At 42.1% G+C, this 24,043-nt stretch overlaps 1 protein-coding gene across 7 annotated transcripts in view; it reads right to left on the bottom strand.

Moving 5' to 3' along the window:
* KCTD1 (potassium channel tetramerization domain containing 1) overlaps nucleotides 1-24,043 on the bottom strand; it is a 100,330-nt gene that overhangs the window by 31,657 nt on the left and 44,630 nt on the right. For 5 of the 7 annotated variants that reach the window (XM_021551601.3, XM_021551598.2, XM_021551596.3 and 2 more), the window contains exon 2: nucleotides 2,293-2,471. In XM_021551601.3, the coding sequence (XP_021407276.2) occupies nucleotides 2,293-2,456 (164 nt within the window). In that variant the 5' untranslated portion in view covers nucleotides 2,457-2,471. Of the gene's footprint in view, nucleotides 1-2,292; nucleotides 2,472-2,923; nucleotides 3,052-7,893; nucleotides 8,126-24,043 lie in introns of those variants that run through there. The other 2 variants (XM_021551599.3, XM_021551597.3) reach the window with 2 other exon arrangements.

Here is a 24,043-nt window from a genome sequence, read left to right as displayed (position 1 = left end):
ACGAGTCAGAAACCTAATGACTTTCATGTCTCAACCTGTTACATGCTGGAGCCTGCAACCGATGCCTTGACTCATCCCTGGAGCAGTGCTCTTTCAGGCAAGATAATCAAGACCTTATTTTTCATAGACAATTTTTCATATAACAGTAAGAATCAGGAGGTTTCAACTGGCCCAAAAATATCTATGAGACCTTCCTTAGTTTTGATATCATTCACACATATGATATTGGCAGGAAAAGAAACATATAAGCAATGTTGACAAAAACCTTGTGCTAAAGTTGAGTAATGAAGTTATAGTCTAGCCAGGTATGAAACTGACCAGGTCAGGCTTCAAGAAACAATTTGTCCAGATATTACTGGATAATTTTTACCTAGCACTCACTCTATATAAATATGTACAGATACATATACACACATATATACATCCCAACCCTTCACTGGAAAAAAGCCTCATGGCAAAATCTCAGACAAAACCCAAACAACTATATCATGATTACCGGCATAATGCTTCATGCCATTGTCTTGACATTCAAACTAGTATAATAATTACTCTCTTTTGAAGCTGCTAATGTTAAAAAAAATCTCTCAAGTTCTGGAAGTGGCTGGGAATTCCAGGTTCTAACAGCTACACTGGAAATATTCACTCATCAAGAGGTTCAAAAGACACTGTCAGAACTGAAACACAAACACGTCAGAACGACTTGAAACAGAATGACTATAACTCAGAATTTGGGTTTTCTTTAAATTATGTTTGAAGAGCTTTTAAAATGTTTAATTTATTAAACTGGCTTTGATACTACAGGCATAGCTTTCACTTTCAAGTGCTACAATGGCTCAATTGAGCATTGAATACATTAAGCTTAAATTCCACTGCCACCAGACACATTTTTGAATGACATTTTAGTGTTTCTTCACTTGTAGTAATATACTCTCTCTGTGAATTTGACATGAAAACAGAAACATCAACCTCTTATTCTGCATATACAACAGTGTCAGACACCATTACTGCTCCAACTACCAAAAAACCCACAAAGCAATCACAACTACTAGGAGCTGAACACAAAAGGCTTCTAAAAAAAAACCCAGAAGAACAGATTTGGTTCTCGAAGAACAGTTCAAGTTTTCCCAGACGTTACTTGAATCTCTCCTGGCAGACCCAGGCTTTGCATGGCTTCTTTTGCTCCCCTCTGCCGGGCCTTCCTTGAGGAGGCTGTGACAAGAAAGGCCATGTGCCTCGCTGTGTGTACGGCTCTCTTCCTGCAGCCCTGTCGGGAGCACTGCCTCAGCCCACCTAACACTATCAGCTGATGGCGCAGAGGCAGCAGCATCGAGTGAAACCCAGGCTTTGAATGAAGTCACATCCCATCAAGTGGGCTTTGTGCCCTTTGAAAAGGCAGGTTAGAGCTGTGAGACCAAGAAACTGAAAATCTCCCCCCTCAGACCGGAGAGAACACAATGGGCACGCTGCCTGCCCTCTAGAGCAGGATTGGGTGGTGAAGGGCAAGGTATAGATTGGTACTGTGGACACAATGGTTTCCTGCTGTCTCATAACCAACTCTCAGAGTTACAGTACCACTACACTGCCTGTCTGCCAGCACCACCAGGTAATGACCACACACACTGCTATATGCACTCTAGATTTCTTAGATGCACTCTTGTTTTAGCTACTCTACAGGCACGTTGGCTCACACATGCAGCAGTTCTCTGACTGCTTAATACCAGTGAGCTACCAGAGTCACAAATACCTCATTCAAAAGGTACATGAGAGTTAACAGCCTAATTATTTTAAAAGTTCTAAGATTCTATAAAAAGTATTCAGTTAATACTGTCCTGTAGTTTATTTCATTCAACTTTGCCTCAAGTGACACATGTGAGATGGTGTGTTGACAGCACAGGAGAGCAGTTACTGTTCCAAAAGAAACAAAACAAATACTCCAACACCCCCACCTTTGGGATTAAATGCAGTATCACTAGTTTTTGAATGTAACAAACCACAGCATGGTGCTTTGGCATAAACCCAGAATCCTAGGTAGTAGAAAGTATGTGCTCTTTTCTCTCAGCTTTTTTTTAGTACACACACATCAGGATTTGCAGAAGCGCCATTTGTCAGAAACACAGTGGAGCAGGGAAAGAAAAGTAAGTCTCTAACTGCCTACTAACAAAGAAAGCTAATTTAATTTTGAAACAAAAGGAGCTAAATTCATCATTCTGAGACAGCCCCAGGACGTCCAAGCACGAAAAGGAAGAAAAAGGAGTTTGCCAAAGACATGCAGAAGAAGCTTTTTAAAGTTACCTGGAATCGGGATATTTTGTAAGCGTGGCCAAGCTGCTGGTATACATGTGCCCACCCACATCAATGTGAACTGGTGCGTTGGACTTTGTGAGCTGTGCTGGAGTGGGGATGCCTTGATTGTTCAATGGAGATGCAGGGGATCTAGTGATCAGAGGTCTTGACATATTGGGCCGACTGTCCTGTGAAAAGATAGACCTGCGTTAATGATCTCCTTAAAAATCTTACAGAAAACCCCAGTCTTGACTCAATAGGACTGTCTCATAGCCTCAGACTATAACTTTTATCTTAGTAAAGCACAGACAAATATTTGGCAGTTTTTCAAACGAATCCAGCTCTGAGAGTTTGAAATGGCTACATTTTAAATAAGTGGGGCAAAACGCACTGATAAAATCCACAAAGAAGAAATCACGTTCAAAACCAAGTTTTTCCTGAACACTATTCACGACAGAAAATCCATACCAACAAAAAGGATCATTCTCATTTTTAAGAGCTGATGAAAGCACTGACAGAAATCGATACAGACAAAAAGACTGAGAACAATATTTCCCCTAACTGAGACGACCCCAGGTAGAGTTTCTGTTCCTTCCCAAGCCCTCCGTCACTGCCGTACCACCAGAACAGGAATACAAACCCTCAACTCCTCCATCCTGCACACTCTTCTCTTGAACTCCCAATTCACATAGCACAGGAACAGAAGCAGAAACACCTGGACTGGTCAACTGCTCATGGGCTGCAGACCACTGGACATCGACAGCCTTTGAGAAAGACATTTTCCATTTAAAAGTTATACGTATGGCGCCAGCTGCCCCCGCATAGGCTGCAGGTCCGAGCGGCTCCCCGGGGCCGGCGGGCGCGGAGCGGAGCCGACGCTCCGCGGACGGGAGCGGCTCTCGGCGGCGGCGGGAGCGCCGCGCAGCGCAGCGAGCAGCGGCCGCCTGCGCGCCGCGGGTGGGGCAGGGCAGGGCAGGGCAAGGCGCTGAGCCGGAGCCAGGAAGGCAGGCGGCAGGCAAAGTTGGGGATTAAAATAGAAATGCGTTCAAGAGCGGTTTTGGGACAGCCCCGCTTTCGACTGAAGGACAGCTCCACGCAGGGTGGAATCTTATAGGGATGCCCTGAGAACTAAAAGCCCTTGCAAATGACCGAGTTTTACATTTAAAAGGTAAGCAAAGCAGCGAGAAGTCAGATACGCTTCATCACAAAACTCCCTTTGTTCTTTCAACACCGTCTTTCAGCTGCACAAAGTAATGGATTCCTTGTAAACATCTCCTGGGAGCCAGGCAGCAAACCTCAGCAAAGCGGAGCGCGGCCAGCACAGGGAGTTACGGGGAGCTCGGACCAGCAAAGTCCGCCGCCGCCAAAACCAGCGTTCCTTCATTTTTCATGGCTGTTATAGGACTCAAATCATAAAGGCAACGTGAGCCAGGTAATCGTCTGGCTGAAATGATTTACAGGCCAACGTTGCACAATAAATCAGAGTAATATGTAACAAAAGACATCTATAAACCACAAGGTACTTAACAAATTTTCCTTCATACGCAAAAGCAAGCTTCGGTCTAATTCTGATAAAAACTAAGGGAATGAAGAAAAACGTCTAGTTTAGATGTTGGGGGGGGGGGGTTGGGTGGGGAGGGAAAGGCTGGGTTTCTTCTCTTTCTTTATAAGCAGAAGTTAATATAAATCTGCAGAAATACCAGGCTTAATCACTACAATTGCTGGAGGAGGTGCCTGCAGCGCAAAGAAGACAAGTCCAGACAAAATAAGGTACACACGCTATGCAAAACTAATGTCTGCTATAAATGCTATGTGGTACAACCACCACCCAAGATGTTACTGATCTGCAGAGCGGTATTTAGCAAAATAATGAAGAAAAAATTTAAAACAACAACTACAAAGGTGAAAGTAAGAAGTCAAGGTCTGATAAAACCTATGTGTGGGGGGAGCAGGGGTTGGACGATTAGCAGGAGGAAAGCAGCAGGTCTGATGAACACATTTCAGTGCTCAAAAGCAGACAATTTGGCAAAAATAAAGATAAAATTATCAATGAAAGTTGAGACCAAAATGAAAAATATATTCTGTAACTTGTACAAGACGGACACCAGCATGTCCCTTCATAGGATCCTCTCTGGCAGAAAAAACATAGCTCTCTTGCAATTTAGCACAGTGCAGCACCACCGAGTCTGTCACAGTTTTTCAATTGGACACATTCTCCTGTATGCCCTGCCTGGGGCTGCTCCAGAGAAAATGAACAGATTTGCAGGGTTAATATTGTAGTTAGGCAGGAACCTCATTCAGCATAGCTGTGATAGTACTGGCTGCACAAAACAGTAGAAGAATGTGTGGTATAAACATCACTGCCAGGATGGGAGATAGGTTGGAGGACCGTGGGCATTTTAAAAGGCAAAAGAACCCACAAAGCATAAGAAAAGGGAACCAGTTTCCAAACCCAATTCATAACCAAGCTGCCATTTACACAGTTTACCTACTAAAACTCCCAAGAAATAAAAATGCTTTATAGTAAAACCTTTTACTCTTTTATTTCACCCTCCTCTTTTTCAAGATTTCCTCTTCAAGTTACCTGTGTTTATGTGTCTCATGAAACAAAGTCCTTCTTCTCAGTGGCTGATATTAAGCACAATAATGCTAATCTTGCTCAGCCCACATAGCACATTTCCCTGCATAAAAACAGTTCAGTAGCATTTTGGAGGCACTTTGAAATTAGAAAATTGTATTTCTATTGCAGTTGCCTCAGCGAAAGTAAAGCAAAAATGTGATTCAGAGGAGCAGGTTGTTAAAAAATCCCCCCCTTTTTTTTTTAATGTGGCACAACTCAATTGCACTGTCAGAGTACAGAAGATCACCATTCACTGGGTACAGCATTTAACAGATCAGAGTTATATAACTGCATTAGTTAAATCACTGTATTGTTCAGCCATGGAAAGGATAACACCAGGGCAAACAGTCTCTGAAGAAATACATGGGTTGCATTGGATTATTGCAAACATGGAAGTGAACAAGCTTTGGTAAAAAGTAATTAAAACAAGGCACTGCTGGTGAGCTAAGCTTCCACCACCTAATGTGATTACAAACACAATTCCTTAGCAAGAATTACAGGTGGAGAGAAAGAAACTAAACTCAACTGGCTCCAGCAAGCTATCTGGAACAGATGACAACAAAACTAATCAAAAAGCTCTTCAGAAGCCTTTCTTGGTATCAGGCAGGTGAGACATGAACACAGGATGGTTCAGAGCTCAGCCATAGTTATTCCCACAGGAGATCATAGAGGTTGTGTCTGCCTTGGGAACTGCATCAGCTTTGCTCATGAGTGGGGCACAGAGCATGCCCACCACTTGCACTGGCTGGATGGGCAGTCACCCTCCTGACCTGTCAACAGTCTGACCCCTCATAGCTTTCCTCCTCAAACATTTTACTATTGACCTAAAAAACCCCCAAAAATAAGAACAGAAAATACAGTTTTATAACAGTTCCATGAACTAAAATACTTCAAATACCCTGTAAAGCATTAATCATTATTAATATCCAGATGATTCCCTCCTGCCTCCAACAACTTTTCATAAAAATTAGTTGCTGCTTTCACTCAGAATGAGTGTATGACTGAAATTATGTTATCAAAAGTGCCAAAATCTATGTGCTAGGCGGGCTAAAGGCAATTAGGTCGTCTAAAACTTTTCCGTTTTGAATTAGCACACAAAAGCACTGCTCTTAGAGTAGTTTGGGGCTCCTCCACTTCCTTGTTGATATTTGAAGGAGTCTTTCCACAACAAGCAGCTCATAGGCACAAGTTTTTACAGTATATCTGAACCTGCTTCACATTTTCTGCTCTAGGCAAGCCCTCCTGTAGGCTCAAAAAAAGCAAAAGCAGCCCTGCCTTAACTGCTCCTCCTGGGATTCACAAAAATCCATATAATTTAAGAAGCCTTCCTACCTAGGGGCCAAGTATCATGGAGAAGAGCTTACAAATCCCTTCTCCTGTCCCTGCCTTTTCTTCTATACCATCTTCTCCTCAACTCCACTCAAAAACATTGCTAAAGAATAAGCCTTTATAACTAGGTTTAAAAAAAAACACAGTAGCTGCCGGGCTGAGATGTGCACTCGTGCAACTGATTACCAAACAACAATAAAATAGGAACCATGTCAGTGTTCTGGTAGCAAGTGGAAGGAATAGGAGGTATCTGAAGAACATGAGTCATTACAATGTGCTAAGTATACAAAAATCACAGAGATGGAAGGCTTAATCCTCCTCTCAAAATATTAGCACAGGTGTCCTAAGTGTTATTTACACTCTGTGGTCTTGAGTAAAGTCATCCTGGTTCCCTTCTTAAGACAGAAACCTTGACAAAAACCATGCCACTACAAGACAAGCCAAGCTTAGGCACAGAAGGACTGGCATTCAAGTACAAACTGTCAGCTTGACTCACTGGACTGTGAGGATCATTTTAGTTTGCAGGTCAAGACACTGCTGGCTGGAATTATTTTAGCCAATGTCTTCCCTGTAAGCCAGCGCAGCTCAACCAGAAGTGCAGATGCTACTCAGTAGCATATATATTCCCTGTCAAAGCCCCAGCAATTATTACTGCTGAGAAACTCAGTTACACATTTCTAACACCCTTGGATTTTTTGGGTGAGGTGAGGGCAAGCTTGTCTTATATGTTCTAGACATTAGAACAAATAATCATGCAATAGTTTATTCTAAAGTATCGAATCAGTCTGTGTTCATTATCTTTTTTTCACAACAGAGAGACATGAGACAGATGTTTCTCCTCACAAAAGCTTGGTGCTCAGGAACAACTGGAAACAGCAGTTAACACATCCACATCAGCCACCTCCAGCACAAGAGTCTGAACACACATATCCCACTGTATGGGGAATGAATCTAAAAGCAAACAAACTTCAGAAGTTAGCATCAAATCCCTTCTCCAGTACAGCGCAGAAGTCACTCAAGTGTCAGGGACATCTGTCTGCCTGCACTAAAATAAACAGCAGGCTGATGCTCCGGGGTGCTTGTGGGATGGGGGAAAGTGCAGCTCAAGAACCTCATCCAAACCAGGAACATTAGGACTGCTCTTGGATTTGCTCCTCCACAATTGTCCCCATTTTGAAGATGCACTTTTTCAAAACAAACATTTCATTAAAGATTAAAAAAAATAATCATGATCAGGTCTCACCACAATGCTTAGACAAGTACCCCCCCACTTTTTTGAATTCAGCAAAAAGAGTTGCCACAACAAAGAGGCTGGAGAAAGCATTTATTCAACATAAACAATATCAGTATAGTACAAACATCACATCTGGAAGGTGTAGCAAGCAGGCAGAGATACAAAGCTACGTGTCCAAGAAACTCAGCAGCTTATCCTGCTGAAAGGGGAAAATGCCCCTCTGGGTACCTCTATGGGCTAGTGATGTCCTTGCACCATTCTCTAGCTGTAGCTCTGGTACTCAGCATCCACAGATGACACCAAACTGTGCTGGCCCCTCAGACAGAGCCCTGTAAGGTGGTCAAAGATGACCATGTGCACCACACAGAGCATGCAAACTGCATTTTGATCTCAAGGTGTGCATGCCATCATGGTGCTTTCTCTTCACCTTCATTCTGAAGAGCCCAGAAGCACAAAGAAATTGCTCAAAACTTTGTCAAAAAGTCTTTGCATGTAAGCACATCCATCCTTTTCTTCTGCTTCTTCACCCTGACACCAATGGTCGGTAGCTCCCTGAGGACATGGATAGGCTTTACTGCTGCCACTGGGTCTGCAAAACAAAAAAATAGCCCATTGTTTTCCCAGCAAAAATATGCCAGTTGCACTGTCATGTTTTGCCTTTCATCAATATAATACAACTGCCCTTTCTCTCATAGCTGCAAGGTTTAGGATTGCTGACTCTGAACATTAGGAATTACGTTTATAAGGCAGAACTCCAGAACAATTGTGTTTGAGCATCACATGAAAAACAGACCCAAAACACAATCAGCTGCAATTCAATGCCACAGTAAGCTAAGACACCAGGTCCTCTGAGACTCAGTAGTAGTACTAGATTTATTATTCTAAATCTCTAAAGCTTCACTTTAAACCCTGAATATCTGTCAATATACAACAGAAGGTCAAATTATCATATGCAAGACTGTCAAACACAATGGGGAGCTTGAGAAGCAGGAAGGTTTTTTGGATATGCTGAGCCACCGAACTGCAGAAGATCTACTATGCCAAGCAGCTGCTCACTCCTCACACCACAAGTGCCATGCTTGGGGCACTCAGTATTATTTGCAGAAATACATGCAGCAATGCGTTTTAGAAAGGTGGGTGTCACAAGGCCACCTGAGAGAGGGGACAGAGATACACAGAAGGGTCCCTCATAGCCAGAGTGTCGAGTATAGTTCATCATGAAACAAAAACCTTAGCTGAAACTCTTTCCTGAAGGTGTCAGGAACAGCATTGGGCTGTCCTCTCTGTATCCTGAAATAGTCCAAATGCAGATCAAGCCTAACAGGAGATAAAGCACCTCTGGTCACACCAGAGTGGTGCAGCAGTGGTGACTGGAGCACTTACCTGAGGGGACAATTTTAACTGGTACATTCTCCTTGTCCCAGAGTCACCGGCCCTGGAGTGGAGCGCTGATCTGGCCCCTCAAGACAAGGGTCCCTTGCAGCACATCCCAGATTCTGGCTGCTTTCAGCCTTCTCCTCCTTGAGATGCTGGCACAGCAGAGCATGTACGCACGCTAAGTGCTGCAAGCACTGGAGAGATGTGGTGGCATTCTCTTGGTAAAATGAGCCTTGCTGGGATTTCAGAGCTCACCAGGACCTAGAATAAATGACACAGGTGCAGAGAACCAAATGCAAGGCAAGGGGCTGAAGGAAGAGAGGTATTTGTGCTGAATGTAGAAAGTTGTCTACCTGGAGATGCAGGACAGCTAAAAACCACCCTTGGACAAGAGCTTGGAGGAACCTTGATAATTCCAGAGCCCAGGAGCCAAGTCTATAGCACACAACTAGCTTGAGCAGAACAGCTCTAACCACACTTTCATCAGAAACTTGTCATTGAGCCCTTAAGAAAAATCTTCAAGTGAAGAAAAATAATTCATGGAAAATGGCAGAGGTCAAATGAGGGCCTGTGCTCACACCAGTACAGCAGTAAAGGCGAGTCCAAAATCCTGGCGAAGTTTACAGAGACAGGATGTATCTTCTTAAGTGCTTATAAAGTTATCTGAAAACCTCCCTAAGACTCAAAACTGCAGACAAAAGTTTAATGCCTCCCTCAAAATAATTTATAAGAGTGCACTCTTCACAGAAGATTAACTCAGCCCCTTGCTTGTCTGGGTGAGTAGTGCTGAGGTCAGCCCAAATGTTGTAATTTATTACATCCCTTTTCTCCTGCACTGCCTCCCCATTTCTTCCTTGGGTCAGGCACAACCCTTCTGCTGGGGGTGGATGATGTGCACACTTGCTGTGCTTGGGTCAAGCAAGTGGCAAACATGGCCAGCACAGAATCTGACTGAAGGACTGAAGCCCCTAACACAAGCAGGATCTTTGGAATACATCCAACCTACTGTATTATTAAAAAAAACACAAACAAATGAAACTTGGAGGTCCAGCCCAGATTCACTACACCCAAACACAAACACATTGTCTTTCACGATGGAAGGAGAACTTCTACAGCCTTTAGAGGTGCCGATTCAATTCTCACTCAGCAAAAGCGTCCATTTCATTTACAAGCAAAACCGGATTTGAAAGCTGCTCCCAGTTAGTGCACAGCACACCACTGCCCACCTGACACTGTAATGACAGGGTGTTCACCCCAGGATGCAGCAGGCAAAAACATCCCCTAACCATGCTGGAGGACACAGTGTTTAGATGCAGGAGGACATGGGACCAAAGGTAACAGACTTGCCATGACACTGCTAAGGGTATCCTATGATACCCAGATAGGCAGACTGCACAGCTGGCATTTCAGGCCACTTGCTCCACCAAGGGCTTGTCTGTTCTGCACCAGCATCTACTCAAATCAGCAATGAAACCAAGTTAGGAGTGACCAAATTAAAGTGTAACTCCCCAGCCTGAGCTGGACATAACCAGTTAAAAGTATTCTTCTTTATTCTCACTTGCAAGAGAAGACAAGTATCCCATCAGATACTGCAGAAACAAGCCAGTAAGCACAAAGTGCTCCCTCATCTGAACACAGAATGACTGCAGTCATTGTGGACACTTTAAAAAAATTAAAAAAAAAAAAAAAAAAAAAAAAGGACACACTATTAAAAGCTGAGTAGTCCCTGGGAAAGGCTTCCAGGTCTGAAGAGCCTTCAGCAGCCTGGCAGCCCTGCCCACAACACTACAGCTTGATACTAAAGTCTTTGCTTCTGCTGCCCTGAGGACAGTTTCATTTACTTTCCTTTAAACCTGGAAAATAGGTTGCTTTTCTTCTTGTACCTCTATCAAACCTCAGGTAGCAGAGAAAATGTGAATTTACTTGTACTTTATAGGAAAGCAAGCACACACAAAGGGAGTTTCACCTTTTGCAAAGGGCAGAGATGACAGATTACTTCCCCACCATACAAGGCTTCACTCATTCCAGTGAGAAGCATAGATCCAACTATCTTGGACCACTTCATCCCTGCTGCAAGAGGTTTGGCATGCCAGCTACTTTGCAGATAGCATATCTAAATGCTCTGGGGCTCCATTCAGAGTCTACACCTCCTCCCTGAAAGAGGCAGCCACTCAGTCAGCTCTCCCCAGTCCCAGCGAATAGCCCAGCACAGAGAAGTCATCAGCTCCCACTGCCTCTGTGAGGGATGCAGCATCTGCCAGCTCATCTCCTGCACCAGTGAAGGCAGGAATGTGACAGCCATCTTCACCACACATACATGGGGTTTGGCCAGGAACAGCTATGGGAAGGAACAGGAGAACTCTGAACACTGGAATCTATCTTTCAACTGTTCACAAGCAGATTACTTGTAGATTGAGATTTATTAAAAATGTAATTTTTAGTCAGACTTTTCACTCAAGTGCTGTTGCCTTTTATCCACTTCTAGCAGGCACTCTACACATATTTTGCAAGTCTTCATATATGGATAAGGAAAAAACAACAACAAACACTCCCTCCTGAGTTTAGAAGGAAAGGATTTCTCTCTGCCAGAACTATGCTGGTAGATTTGAATGCAAAGTCAAACAAATCCTTACAAATGGTGTCAAGATTTGAGTGGGAAAGAAACCAAGTGGTTACGTTCTTCTTGGACCAAACTTGTAATCTGTCCAATAATCTTCTGGTGAGAAGTAACACTAAAAAACAAACATTGTTAAAATCTGTTTTGTTTGCAAGGTAAGATCCTATCAGCGGTACATGAATAAAGATTAATGTACTGAATTGCAGTTGTATCTGAAGATTTCAAAGACTCATAAAAGTGTAGACTTCAGTGGGATAACTGGAAGATTGTCATGAATTGTCAGAATTTGAGAAATGGGTTTATCTTCCTTAGATTTGACTCACAAACTGAACAGAAAGCCTGTACTGCATTATTTGAAGTCAGTTTACACTCCAGTTTGAATAGCACCTGCCCTTGGGTATGCTCCAGAAGAACATCTACCTTTCCACAAAGGGAGGCTAACACCCATTGTAAAACTTCCAGAGGCACATTAGATGTCTGTTCTCCCCCCAGCAATTTCACCCTTAGAAGTAGAAGGAACGCTGCCAGTTACAGCCTGTGCTGAGGAAACACGAGTTATAATTTTACCCTGGGAAAATTGCTGAACTGGGAGCTTCTGGTGTGGCATAGGTCTTGCCTTCGCAATCCAATGGTTCTTTTGATTCAGAGAGGCTTTGAAAGGGTGGTGATGAAAAACATAGCCTCTCCCTTTGAATCAGCCAGCTGCCTGCTTTCCTTTGCACTTTTAAATTTGGCTTATTAATCTGCCTAGGAGGGGAAAGAAATAACACTGACCCATCTAGAGAAGATATCTACTTCAGACTGAACATGAAAACAATAAAACACCCCCACTTGTGGACTATCTGAAGAATTTTGTATCTAGAATCACCTTTACGATGCTTAAGAAAAATACAAGAAAGTCTTTATTAGGTATCCTGGCCATATGAAGAGGAAAAAGGTAAGGGACAAAACAGAAGTATCTGATAAAACCACTTCTTTGATATGTTGTAAGACACAAGAGCTCTAAGCACTCACCAGATGTTTCTTGAAGCAGCCAGTAATAAAATATTTCCAGCTGGAATTGCAATTTTGAAGACATTGAGTCCATTTGGTAATTAAGGCAGTAGCCAGTAAAACAGACAGCTTCATCTATAACCTGACTGCAGGAAAAAGGCATGAAAGTGCTTTGAAGCCACACATTTGTAAATATCTAATTCATGATAAAGATGTAAACAGAACCACAATTTCGAAAGTCACAGCTCAGTCTTGTAGAGAATTAGAAAGAAGGCGTGAAATTGTAATATTAAATTATACATTCCTAACTCTAGGATCAATGAAACACCAAACAAAAAACCCTGACCTGCAGGACCCCTGTGTCACTCAGTTTTCTTTCTTTCTTTCTCATCTATTCCCCTTCCAACAAGTCTCTGAAGTTGAACTTAGCAAAGCAATGTCCCAGTCTCACCAAAATGATAATTTATCAAAACCCCACTAGAAGGACAGAGACTACCAAGAGGGAGAGGAGTGCAAGGAAAGGGTAAGAGTTGCACTTACTGAGGCTTTTTGGAAGTTCTTGTCAAGATGGACTGCAATAGGGAGCATGGTTCCGCCTCTCCCATGCATTTCCAGGGCTAGCTGGGAATTTTTCCTCTCCTCTTGTAACTCCCATTAAAATTATCAGCCTACAGATTTCATAACAAGCAGGGGAATGAAAAAAGCCAAACATTATCGCGAGAGAAATCGTACTATGATTAACTATTTCAAAATACCTGTGGGTTACTTAATACCTTGGGACAGGCAGCATAACACCACAAAGATGTCCCTGTATGGGGACAGGAAACAGCCCCCTGCTAAAAATTTGCATGAAGCAGCACACAGCAATGGGAATCTCTCCCCAGAGCTCTGGGAATGGGCTATGCATGTGGCTCATGAAAACTGCACTCAAATCCATCGGTGACCCAGACACTTCCCTACCCCCATCCCACTCCAAAATCTGCCCACCTTTGGATTTTACATCCCTTAGAGAAGCAGGTATGTTTTTGGGTAGCTGGCAGGAAGATGCTGAAGTCCCAAACTAAGCTAAATACAACTGTGAGTAAATTAAAAAGGCTCCTTCAATGCAGTATCACATGAAGGTCTTTTATTTCACTTTGCCTCTTTCCATGTGTTTGGAGTTTTCTAAAATGCTGGAAGTGTATTCAGGGAGGAACGGACAAAGTCAGATGCCCACCATTCCCTATGCGGGTCAAGCAGCAATTCTGGTTTGTTAGTGTGAAGGGCAGGATTCAAGGAAAGGAGAACACAGGAGTCTGCTCTGGCAGGCAAAAAGAGAGCTTGGCAAGACAATGACCATATGGCACATGAACAAAGCATAGTTTAGATTTGGTTCATTTGATTCCATTATATGTAAAAGATATTCTAAGATCCATGGCTAAGAAATACAATTCTGGTTATTGTTTTCAGACCTGTAGGGATTTCCCCAAGTAGTCCTTGTAGCTTATATGATAAAAAAAGCCATTTGGCAGCTTTGTTAGCTGCCAAAATTTTAGCATTTTTTACCCACAGGAGTGATTAACCCTGAATCTATACAACACTGTGCTATATGCTAACAGCAGCCATCATTGCCTCTGCCAACCTCATGAAGCACCAATCCACTATTTAGTTGTGGACAGTCTCTGCTAAATAGCTCAGCAAACTCTTAATTTTATATTAAAAGTCTTTTACTTGATCCAACACCAAGTCAGACCATGCATACAAATTCAGAAGAGTGGATGAAATCTACATTATACATACATACATTATAATATACATTATACAATATGCACTCCTTTGGATGGCATAGCCTGCTTCTAAGTCTGTGGTAATACTTTTCTGGTCATTACTAAAACACAAAGCACCAGTGGTTGGGCAACAAAAGGACCCGAAAATGTTTAAAGAAGCAGTAAAAGCCATCAAAGAGAAATTCCTATCTCACTTTCTCTAGCTGGACCACAGCTGGACCAGCCACCAAGGGGCAACAGGCATTTGGCTATGAAATAAATGTCTCTTTTGTCAGGCTGCCCTGTAATAGGGCTCTCGGAGAAGCTGGCAGCGGCCAGAAGGCTCAGCTCAGCTCAGCTCACTTAAACTGCTGTTGAGGCAGTAAGCTTTAGATGAACTTACCCTCATTCCGAATAATACTTGAAGAAACCTTTTGTTGGGTTTGTAAGGAAGCAGGGGAAGACTTCATTTAAACAAAGCTAGAGGAAAGAGACTCACTGAATATCTTGAGTGGTAATAACCAGTAAGACCATGCTGCTCAGGGGCCTTTCTAGGCCCAAACAGAGTTTTGAACCTATCTTCTGCAATACAGAAAAAACAACTTCAAAGAAGGAGAAAGACTACAAGGTTGGGGACAAAAAAGATTTAAAAAAAATCATTAAAAGAACAGTTTCGAGTATCAAAAGTATGAAAGATGTCAGGTACAGAAAGCCAACTATGATGAAATAATTTTTTAAAACCATATGCAAGAAACCTACCACATTCCAATAGGGACCTGAAAAATGGAAGAAACATTCACAAGAGGAAAGGTTGACAGGTACAGGGACAATTGTATATGGCAACACTTCCAGAGTCTTTAAAAAACCAATCTCAGATAAAGTATGGGAGATAACTACAAAGGATTTTGTCTGGACCAGGTAAATTTGAGGGAAACATCAAGAAGGCCTTACAGCTTAGGTCTCACTTCATGCTTGCCTCCACTCAGGAGCAGTGGAGGAAACCATCAGCTTTCTCCCTGGTGTGGAAAGGAGAAAAGCAGAGGCTGAAGCACTAACGTTCCTGAAAAGGGCAAGGATAGAGTGCAACAGAGACACCAAATTACAATAAACAATAAACCCCTGCAAGGAAAAGGAAAGAGCAGACAGAAGAAGGAGAAGGCATTAAATTGCTAAGAGTGGGGAGAAAAAAAACAAAACTAAAGCAAACTCCCTCCAAATGTCAAACATTTCAGTTCATAGGTCTCTTCTCCATAAAAAATATTTAAGAAGCCTGGCTTCAAGAACAGAAGATTTGTAATGTCAGAAATAAAGGAATATTTGAAACAAACAGTTTTTTTCAGGAGTCTTGCAGTGATCACCCACTAGAGCATAATCAGTAACAATCCTAAAGTTGTAGATTGTCTCAGCCATCTTCCATCCCATTACAAACACAGTGAACTAGTCACTTGGTTTCTCATGAACACCATCTTAGACTTGAAGAACCAAAAGGAAATAGCATGGGGAAAGGTTTATCTGTGGGGAAAGGGGCTAGAGTGGAAGGATGAACGGTTAGATTTTGTTTTTCAGCAGGAAAAACAAACCTCATGATTTCCACCCACACTGCCTTGCACAACGAACAGAACTTCAGCACAGAAATCAACAAGGGGTGAGGGTTTGTGTGTGCCTTATTCCACATATTTGAAAAGCAGCATGGAATGAGGTGTGGCAAGTGGAATTCCTAACTCCAGCCCTGGCCAGGAAAGATGGCTGGGTGCTAAACCATGCCATGAAGGTCTTGTCCTCTAAAATTCAACTAAGTCCTGAGGTGCTCAACACTTTCTCACACTGAGGTGTGCCTCAGACACAGAAAAAAAATTATATCAGACTCGTAGGGTTTGGTAGCCACAGGTGTCTTGTCTGCCACACCCTTGCTTCAACAAAACCTCTTAACCCATCTCACAGTGATGAGTCTTAGAAAGTGCTCAGCATCAAGTAGCTTCACCAAGAATAACACACTCCTGCCAACAGCAGCCTCACTTGACCAGAAGCAAGTCTGGAAGTTTCTATGATGCTGACACTGTAGATTCCAGTAGTAAGGATGGAGATTCACCTTGTGAGGGCACAGTGAAGCAAGCCAGGAGGTTCATCTAGGACTAAGAAACCAGGAGAAATGTGAATGCATGGGTGAGCTTAAGCAGTAGTAGTTACATTATAAATGGTTTTAAACACAACAAAGGAATGGAAGATAAGCAGACAAACTCTAATACTCATATGCAAATTAGAATCAATGATGATGATTGATTTTTAGAAAGCTTCTAATGATGCAATGCCAAATAATTCTTCCCACTTGTAGGCTGGCACCATTTAGTGTAGATATAATTAAAAAAAAACATCTGAGTATGGTTTTTTCTTCTCCCCCTTTTTCCAAGCTGACGCTTGTTTGCATTACATCTATTTTGAGCTAAATTAAATAGGAGAAGCAGAGTTTTGATTCAGTAGTAGCAATAAATGGGGTTAGCCTGGCATTGATCTGTGTAAAGGGGCCAAAGCTAGGACTGCCAGAAGCAAAACATGGTCAGTGAACTCTACAGCACAAAGAGTGACCCTGCAGCTGAATTCCTAGCCCTGATTACAACAGAAAGAGACTTGCTTTTATGAACAAAGAGTATTTCAGGCAAGAGATTAGCAAGAGAAAGTCTACTTGCAATGGCAATCAGAGGAAACTGGCCCAAAATTAAGAACCACAGCAGACTTTGGAGGATTTTTAAAAGCCTCTGAACAGTCCAAAACAAATGCCTGCCTTACTCTGAGTTTCTTGTATACCATCATCAAGTACAAATGCTGAAGAAACAATATTTTTCTTTTGCATCTCAGTTAAATAGCTTTAAGTTAGTAAAGTGTGCAGCAGGGAAGATGAGCCAAAACCATGTTAAAGATAGCATGCCAAAAAAAGTTCCCTTGAAGACTAAGAACATTTATCTTGCAGCCCTACAGAAAGGGCAATCACATTTACTCTAAGACGAAAGGCTCTTTTTATAAATCACGCTTTAAATTCAGCCAGCACATTTGTACAGAAGGAGAATTTCACAATCCTTAGGAAACACGGATCAAATTTGCTCGCTCTCTCTGGGTGTTTGTGCTGTTATGCAATGGAGATCAGGGAGAGCACAGCAGTAAATCTGGCCTCATGACTACCAAGTTTAATCACAGTGTATCTACGATGGAGAACAAAGCGCCTCTTATTCCCACTGCACTGTGATCCCACCAGATCTCAAGCCAAAGAGTTCAGGCCAGCTTTTGACTAGAGGCTGGCAGAGCACTGGGATCAGCCATTCCAAAGTTGAAGCAAGATCATGTCTCGTCCAGTGAGGCCAGTTCACACAGGAGAAGCACACAAGGTGCTGGGTATGCAGTCATCCCTAGCAGCACCTTCAGCCACTGCTCCCAGTGCTTCGGCAGCTCAGCTGGCTGTTCACAGGTCCTGCACACAGGGAGAAGCCGGCAAGAAGCACAGCCCTGCCAAGTGATCCAGGGCTGTTGAGCAGCAATGCTTCTTTTATTCTCATTTTTTAACCCACCCATTTTTTAACCACGGGTGACATGGTGCCCATGCCCAGAGCTCACCCTTGCTGGAAATCCTGAGTCAGGGCTGATGCCCAGCAGGACAGCCCAACTCCTCATGCTGGCTTCATTAGGAGCAGTGACACTTCAGCCCCCAGAGCAGTGAGAAAAACAGAGGAGCACTCATTATCACTGCTTTGACTTTTAACCTATTTCTTTTCCATATTTTACATGAGCATTTACTTAAATACAAGGATCACCAAACATTGAGCCATGTAAAGTCCTTATGTATAAGCTACTAAAGATCTTCAGCCCATTTTCCCTGCACAAAGTCCCATATGCAATTTTTGCTTGCTTTTTTACCAAGCAGAAAGAGGCAAGGTGGAGACCCACAGAGGAAAGGGGGGAAGGTTTAAAGAGTCTGTCAGCATACTGACAGCCTACAAAAAATTAAGTCAGAAATGAGAAAGACAGCACCTTGGTTTTTTTAATGCTGTTTGTTTGGTTCACCACTTTTATTAGGGGTTGATTACATCCCTCTCTTGAGTTTTGTGGTGGCTGCAATGCCAGAGTGTGGTACGTGGTTGTCATGACTGGGAACTTGCTGACTGATTTACAAGAACATACAAACCCACATAACCAGAAGATTTTTATTATTCACTCATGTTCTGAATGTTCCTTTCACCTTTCATTGAATAAATCTTAAGAAAGTGAAGATTTATTTCTAGTTTGAAATTCAGCTTCCCTTTTGTAGAAGGGTGCCTAAGCATAACATACCTTTGGTATGGAAAAATCACTTCACAATATCCCTCTGAAGAGCTTGAGGTCAATATACCTATATTGGTAACAGCATCTTAAAATTAGGTTGTCATTTTAACTGTTTAGTGGACATTGAGCCATCTCAAATAGATCAGTTCATTATTAAAAGTGGCCATTATTGTAAATTCTACTCTTCATAAGAGCAGCTACCTAAGCTTCAAATATGTTATGATACCTCCCTGACCATTCCCTTTAAATGAGGATAGCTGAGGGCTCAGACATCATCATGCAGCAAATAGCTGTGCAATTTTGGACAACTCTTTTTTAAGCACTCCTCTCCCCAGGGCTACCAACCCCATAGCAGAGCTGGCAAAACAGACTACATGCCCCTGCCTCCTCTGTTCCAGTTCACAGAATAAATGTGGCAACTCAATTTACCAGTGACAGTGACAGCACCCAAAAAATACTAATCCCTTGACCGAGGTTTGTTGTAGCTGCTGAAGTGCAGGCACATGGCTCCTTTTGCTGACTCCACAAGGGAGCAAAAGCCTTCCACAAAGGAGGAGGGCAGCCGAGGGCAGAAACATCAAGCTAAGATTTGCCAGGGCTTGTCTGTCAGAGGACAAAGTTTTGCATTTTAACCACTTTTGGCACATTCCACATTCGGTATTTCAGGAGCTTTCTAGGATGTTTATGAAATAACTGCAGGGTAGGCAAGTAAATTGATGGTGGCACAAAAGAATGCCTTCCCATTCTCCCCATGGGAGAATTCTTCTCCCATGCTCTTACCATTGAAGTAAATGAAGATGTAGTTTATGTTTCTGTAATTACAGTTTGTTAAAAGGAGAACAGGTTGTTAAGTTATGGTAAGGAGCCCATGAGCCTGTCCTCTGCTTTGAATACCACAGCAATGTAGATTTTACTGAATAAAAAGACCAGTCAAAACATTACTCAGAGAGAATCTACACTCTGATGCCATCCAGCATAAAAGTACCTACATCTGCAATAGTCACATTAATCAAACAAATCAATTAGAAATTGTTCTTATGAGAGCTATTTTAACATAAGTTAACACTGTCAAGTTTCCATTATTTAATATTTACTGAAAGAATACTACCACACATTTGCTCTATGACACTTCTGTACCATACATCATCAGCTGTTTGCTTTTAATCCTGCAATTCCCCCATTAAATACTTACAGCATTTATACAGCCTCGTAAAACTCTAGTACAAAGAATAAGCCACCAGAACTTTTCCCCATACATTACTTACCAACTTAACTATGTAACACAATGTGAAAGGTTTATGCACACCAGCTGGATCTCATTACAGCTAAGTTTCTGTCTTTTTAAAGTGTACTTTATCTGGAATATTGAGGTCCCTTAGAATTTCACTTAAAAATACTGAGCTGACATACACACAACTTTCTACTGCAGGATGCTAAGTCAGTAAATAGGTTCACAAATCAAACCTATGGACACTTATTTCTGGAGTTTAAAATGCATTATGTTCAATTCAAATATCTGAAGTCAACTGAAAACCTCAGCCTAATTCAGCCTTCCCCTCCCAAGCATGACTACAACTAGATGCTTACGTGTACAGTAAGAAAACCAGCAAGAAAAGTAAGAAAGGAAGAGTTTCAAGATAGCATTGGTATCACCTCCCTACTGATGGGTGCTAAGGCTCAGAGGTACACCAGCTTTATATAGTAAGATACATCTAAAAAGCAGGAATCTGAGCTGTGATGAATTCAGTAGGAAGATGATCAAAGAGTTTGCTAAATACCCAGATGAACCAAAGAAAGCTTGTCAAACACTTTGGTATTACCAGTTGAGAGATTCCTGTTCAATCGCGAGGCAGGAATTGTGGTTTAATAAAAGCATAGAACAAAACCAAGCATAAAAAAAATCATGTGCAGTGATTTTATTTTTGTTGTATATTTGACTGTAATTACTGTCTTAAGTACTTTAATTGCCTGGCATCTCCTCAAGTGCCTTGCCTGTGGGGAGGGGAGGCAGGGCAGTTTATAGTTAGTTATTAATGAATGAAGTACAAACAAGTTTACCTTGTCTGTAATCAACGTTCCCATCAAAACAGTTTGAGAGGAAAATGTAAAGGGGTCCATACATCCCACAAGCCCAAAGTGACTCTGTTAATATCTGCTTTTTAATGATTAATTTGCTTCTGACATGTCACACCTCAGAAGGAGAAGTGGCAAACATCTTTATAACACCCACATGAAAAGCATCACCTATCTATTTGTGTTCTCTTCTACAGACATCTGCTCCCGGCCACTGATGTGGGGATGGGGTATGGGGACAGGCCCCATATGACCTTCCTCGCATGCATCTAGGTGAGAAAATGGGATATGCAAGCAAATCTGTAGGGTCACTTACAATAGCGCTGGAATGACACACATCCAGCCCTTCTTCACTGGAAATAATTTTTGCCTGGAGTGGAAACAGAGTGGAGGGAAACAAGAATAAATGATGAAAAGCAGATCACACAGGATAAAATAAAATATAATTGTCTGCTTCATTAAGAAATTAGAGACAAGAAGCCATAAGTAAAAGTCAGTGAGTTATATGAAAAAGATGGTGAAGCCAGGAGGATGGAGAAGCAAACTGCTATTTTTCACAATTAGTGAAAGACACAGAGTATAGAAATTTGGCCATTAGTCTTGTTTTTCCACTGAAATTGGTACAGGAGTCTACTGTTTTGAGGTAATATCACATCAACAGCCTAGCAGCCCATCCAGGCAGCAAGTGCACCACTGGCAGAGCAAGCTTTCTCTTGTGGCTGTCACCATGTCTTGGTGAGCTGGTCAGGAGCTCACCTCTGGGGCAAGAGCAACTCTTCACCACCCAGGCTGCCAACAGCAGGGACAACCAGCATGAGTTCAGTAGCTTCCACTGCAAGGAGACTTCCCTACTAAGACCCAGACTGAGATTCCTAATTTTCTCACAAGTCACCAAAAAACACGCTTTAGGAACAGCTAACATGCCTTCCATTTTTACAGATGGGGACCTTTTTCCCCTTTTTTTTTTTTTTTTTTTTTTTTTTTTTGACTCTTTCACTAGTGCAGCCAGAATAACATCTTATGTATCTTGTATCCTGCTTACAGCCTTCCATTAGCTGGTACAGCATCTCCAACACTGTCATCTCCTGTGTCTCGAAACACAACTTAATTTCATGGCACTGTCCCATTGGCATGCAGGCAGCACACTTGCTGCTCCAGGGAAGCTCAAAGCTTGTGGTGGCCACTTTTCTCCACAGTTAAACACAATTTTCAAGTCACAAAATGGCCAGCATATTTGACAGTTTCTCCAAAGCACATTCCTTATACAACTGTGCTCAAAGCATCCCCCTATCATTAAAAAAGCAAATATTGCTGATCAGATGAACACTTCCCCTTGAATAAGTTTCTTATAAAATGCACAACCATTGATCTTGATATAGCTACATATATAAAGCATGAAAGCAGACTCTGTAAATATTGATTTAAGCCTCCTACTCATGCAGATGCATAGGCAAAAAATTGACAGAAGAGATCATAAAAGTTCAAAATATATTTATGAAAAAAAGCAGAGTACAGTATGGTAGCAGCTTAACTTCTCAAGAATGGGTTGCTGGAAGCTAGCACCCAGCAATCTACCTACCAACAAGAAATTCCTGACTTCTCAGAGCTATGACACCATGTGTTTCCTTAGGGGGAAAAAAAACAAACCAAAAAGTGTTTTGATCAAGCACACTGCCGAGGCATTTAAGGTTGTCATGTAATATGAACTGACTACACAAGAGAAATTCAGGCATTAACATACACAGAATAGACTAGCGTGCACAAGTCATTTTGGATGCAGACAGCTATTCACGCAAATAATTCAACAATCCTAGTATTCCACTAGGAAACTGTGAGTCAGATAAACATGGGAAAAAAAAAGACACTCCAACTGTCTCCCCTTGACCCCATACATTCCATCGTGCCCTCCCACCAAAGAGTGGAGCTGCACTCCCTGTTTGGCATCCAAGTGGAATGAAGCTGTCTTTGAAAGCAGGAACCCACTGGAGTTCTTCTCAGGAATTTTATGAAGTAGCTTAAGGATTAAGAGAGTATATGACTAGCTTCTACAGCACTCTGATCAAAAACATGTTTTCCTGACTTCCTCAGTGAGCTTTAATAAGATGCGAATGAGAAATTGATCTGGACACTTTAGTTTACAAGGAGTACTTCAAGTAGCTTGAAAAAACTACTTTACTGTCCATTAGGCATAAAACCAAACACAATGCTTACAGGCCATTTTACCACCGTGCTGACAGCAGATTTCTTTCAGAACACATACCCAAGAACCAATACTGACTCCAACAAAAAAATCTACAGGAAACCATTGTTTTAAATTTTACTTTTTAGAAGGTTAAGGAAAAAAACCCCTTTAGATTTTAGTTCACCTAAGAGGCAATAATACAATGCACTTAAGTCCCACTCACTGTTTTTTTTAACTCACTCTAAAGTTGAAGAAAACCCAGACTTCATTCTCTGCCCCTTAACTATTCTTTTATATTTTCCTCTAGATTTTGTACTTTAAAGAAAAATATGCATAATTCTTCTTTTCCACCCCTCTGGGTCTATCTTTTCCTTGATCAGATTTTCAGTGCACCTACTACACTTGTTATTAAGCATTAAGAAAGAAGGATGTTTCCCCCTCCCCCCTAATTTCTTTCTCCAATTTCAGCTCCTCTCCAAACAGAGACATTATTTTTTTTCTCCTTGAATCCATTCAACTAATCCAGCAGAAGCACACTGGCATACAGAAGTTAATCTAGTTCCCCAACTGATATGCTGCAACAAGATAGTTGGTAAGGTATTCTCACCCTGCTTTTCCTCTCCTTCTTATTTTCCATTTCAACTTATTACTTCCATCTCTTTCTTCTCACAAAGTAATCATGCTCTACCTTCAAAATCCTGCTAGCTCAGTTATTTAACCCTTTCTGGCCTCCAGATAGGTTGGAAAGCTCACATCTGCTCCTTTCCCCTCCTAAAAATCTAGTCCCTTCAGATAAAGTAACAGCTATTTCAGACCACTATCATTAAAGACAACTAAAGCTTTTCAGGGTGGGCCTTTTTTGGAGCTTTTTGATTTCATGAAGATTGGGGTGAGGGGGAAGACATTTTCATTTTTCCTTCTAGCATTAGTTCCCTTTTTGGGAGGAGGGCCTGAGAAGACCCACAGAACCCTGAGCTGCATGGCCAGTGCTCCAGTGGCTGGAGCCTGAAGCAGCTCCCTGCAGGAGGGACAGGGACAGGGCACTGCCATCCCCTGTGCCAGGGGGTTAGGGTGGCTGGCCAGCTCTGGCAGCTCTGCTGCTGGTAATCTACACAGAACAATGCCACAACACCACGACACCAGAGCATTTCACAGCAACTAAACTTGTAAGATCATAACCCTGTAGCAAAAGAAGTGTCCAGTCAAATCAGTGCAGCAGTTTATAGAAATAAAACCGCCTTAATAAGTTAAAATAGTCAGCTGAGTTACCAAGCAGGAGGAG

This window comes from Lonchura striata, chromosome 1, assembly GCF_046129695.1.
Source record: "Lonchura striata isolate bLonStr1 chromosome 1, bLonStr1.mat, whole genome shotgun sequence".
NCBI classification, from domain to species: domain Eukaryota; kingdom Metazoa; phylum Chordata; class Aves; order Passeriformes; family Estrildidae; genus Lonchura; species Lonchura striata.
This window is presented reverse-complemented; position numbering and strand designations above follow the sequence as displayed.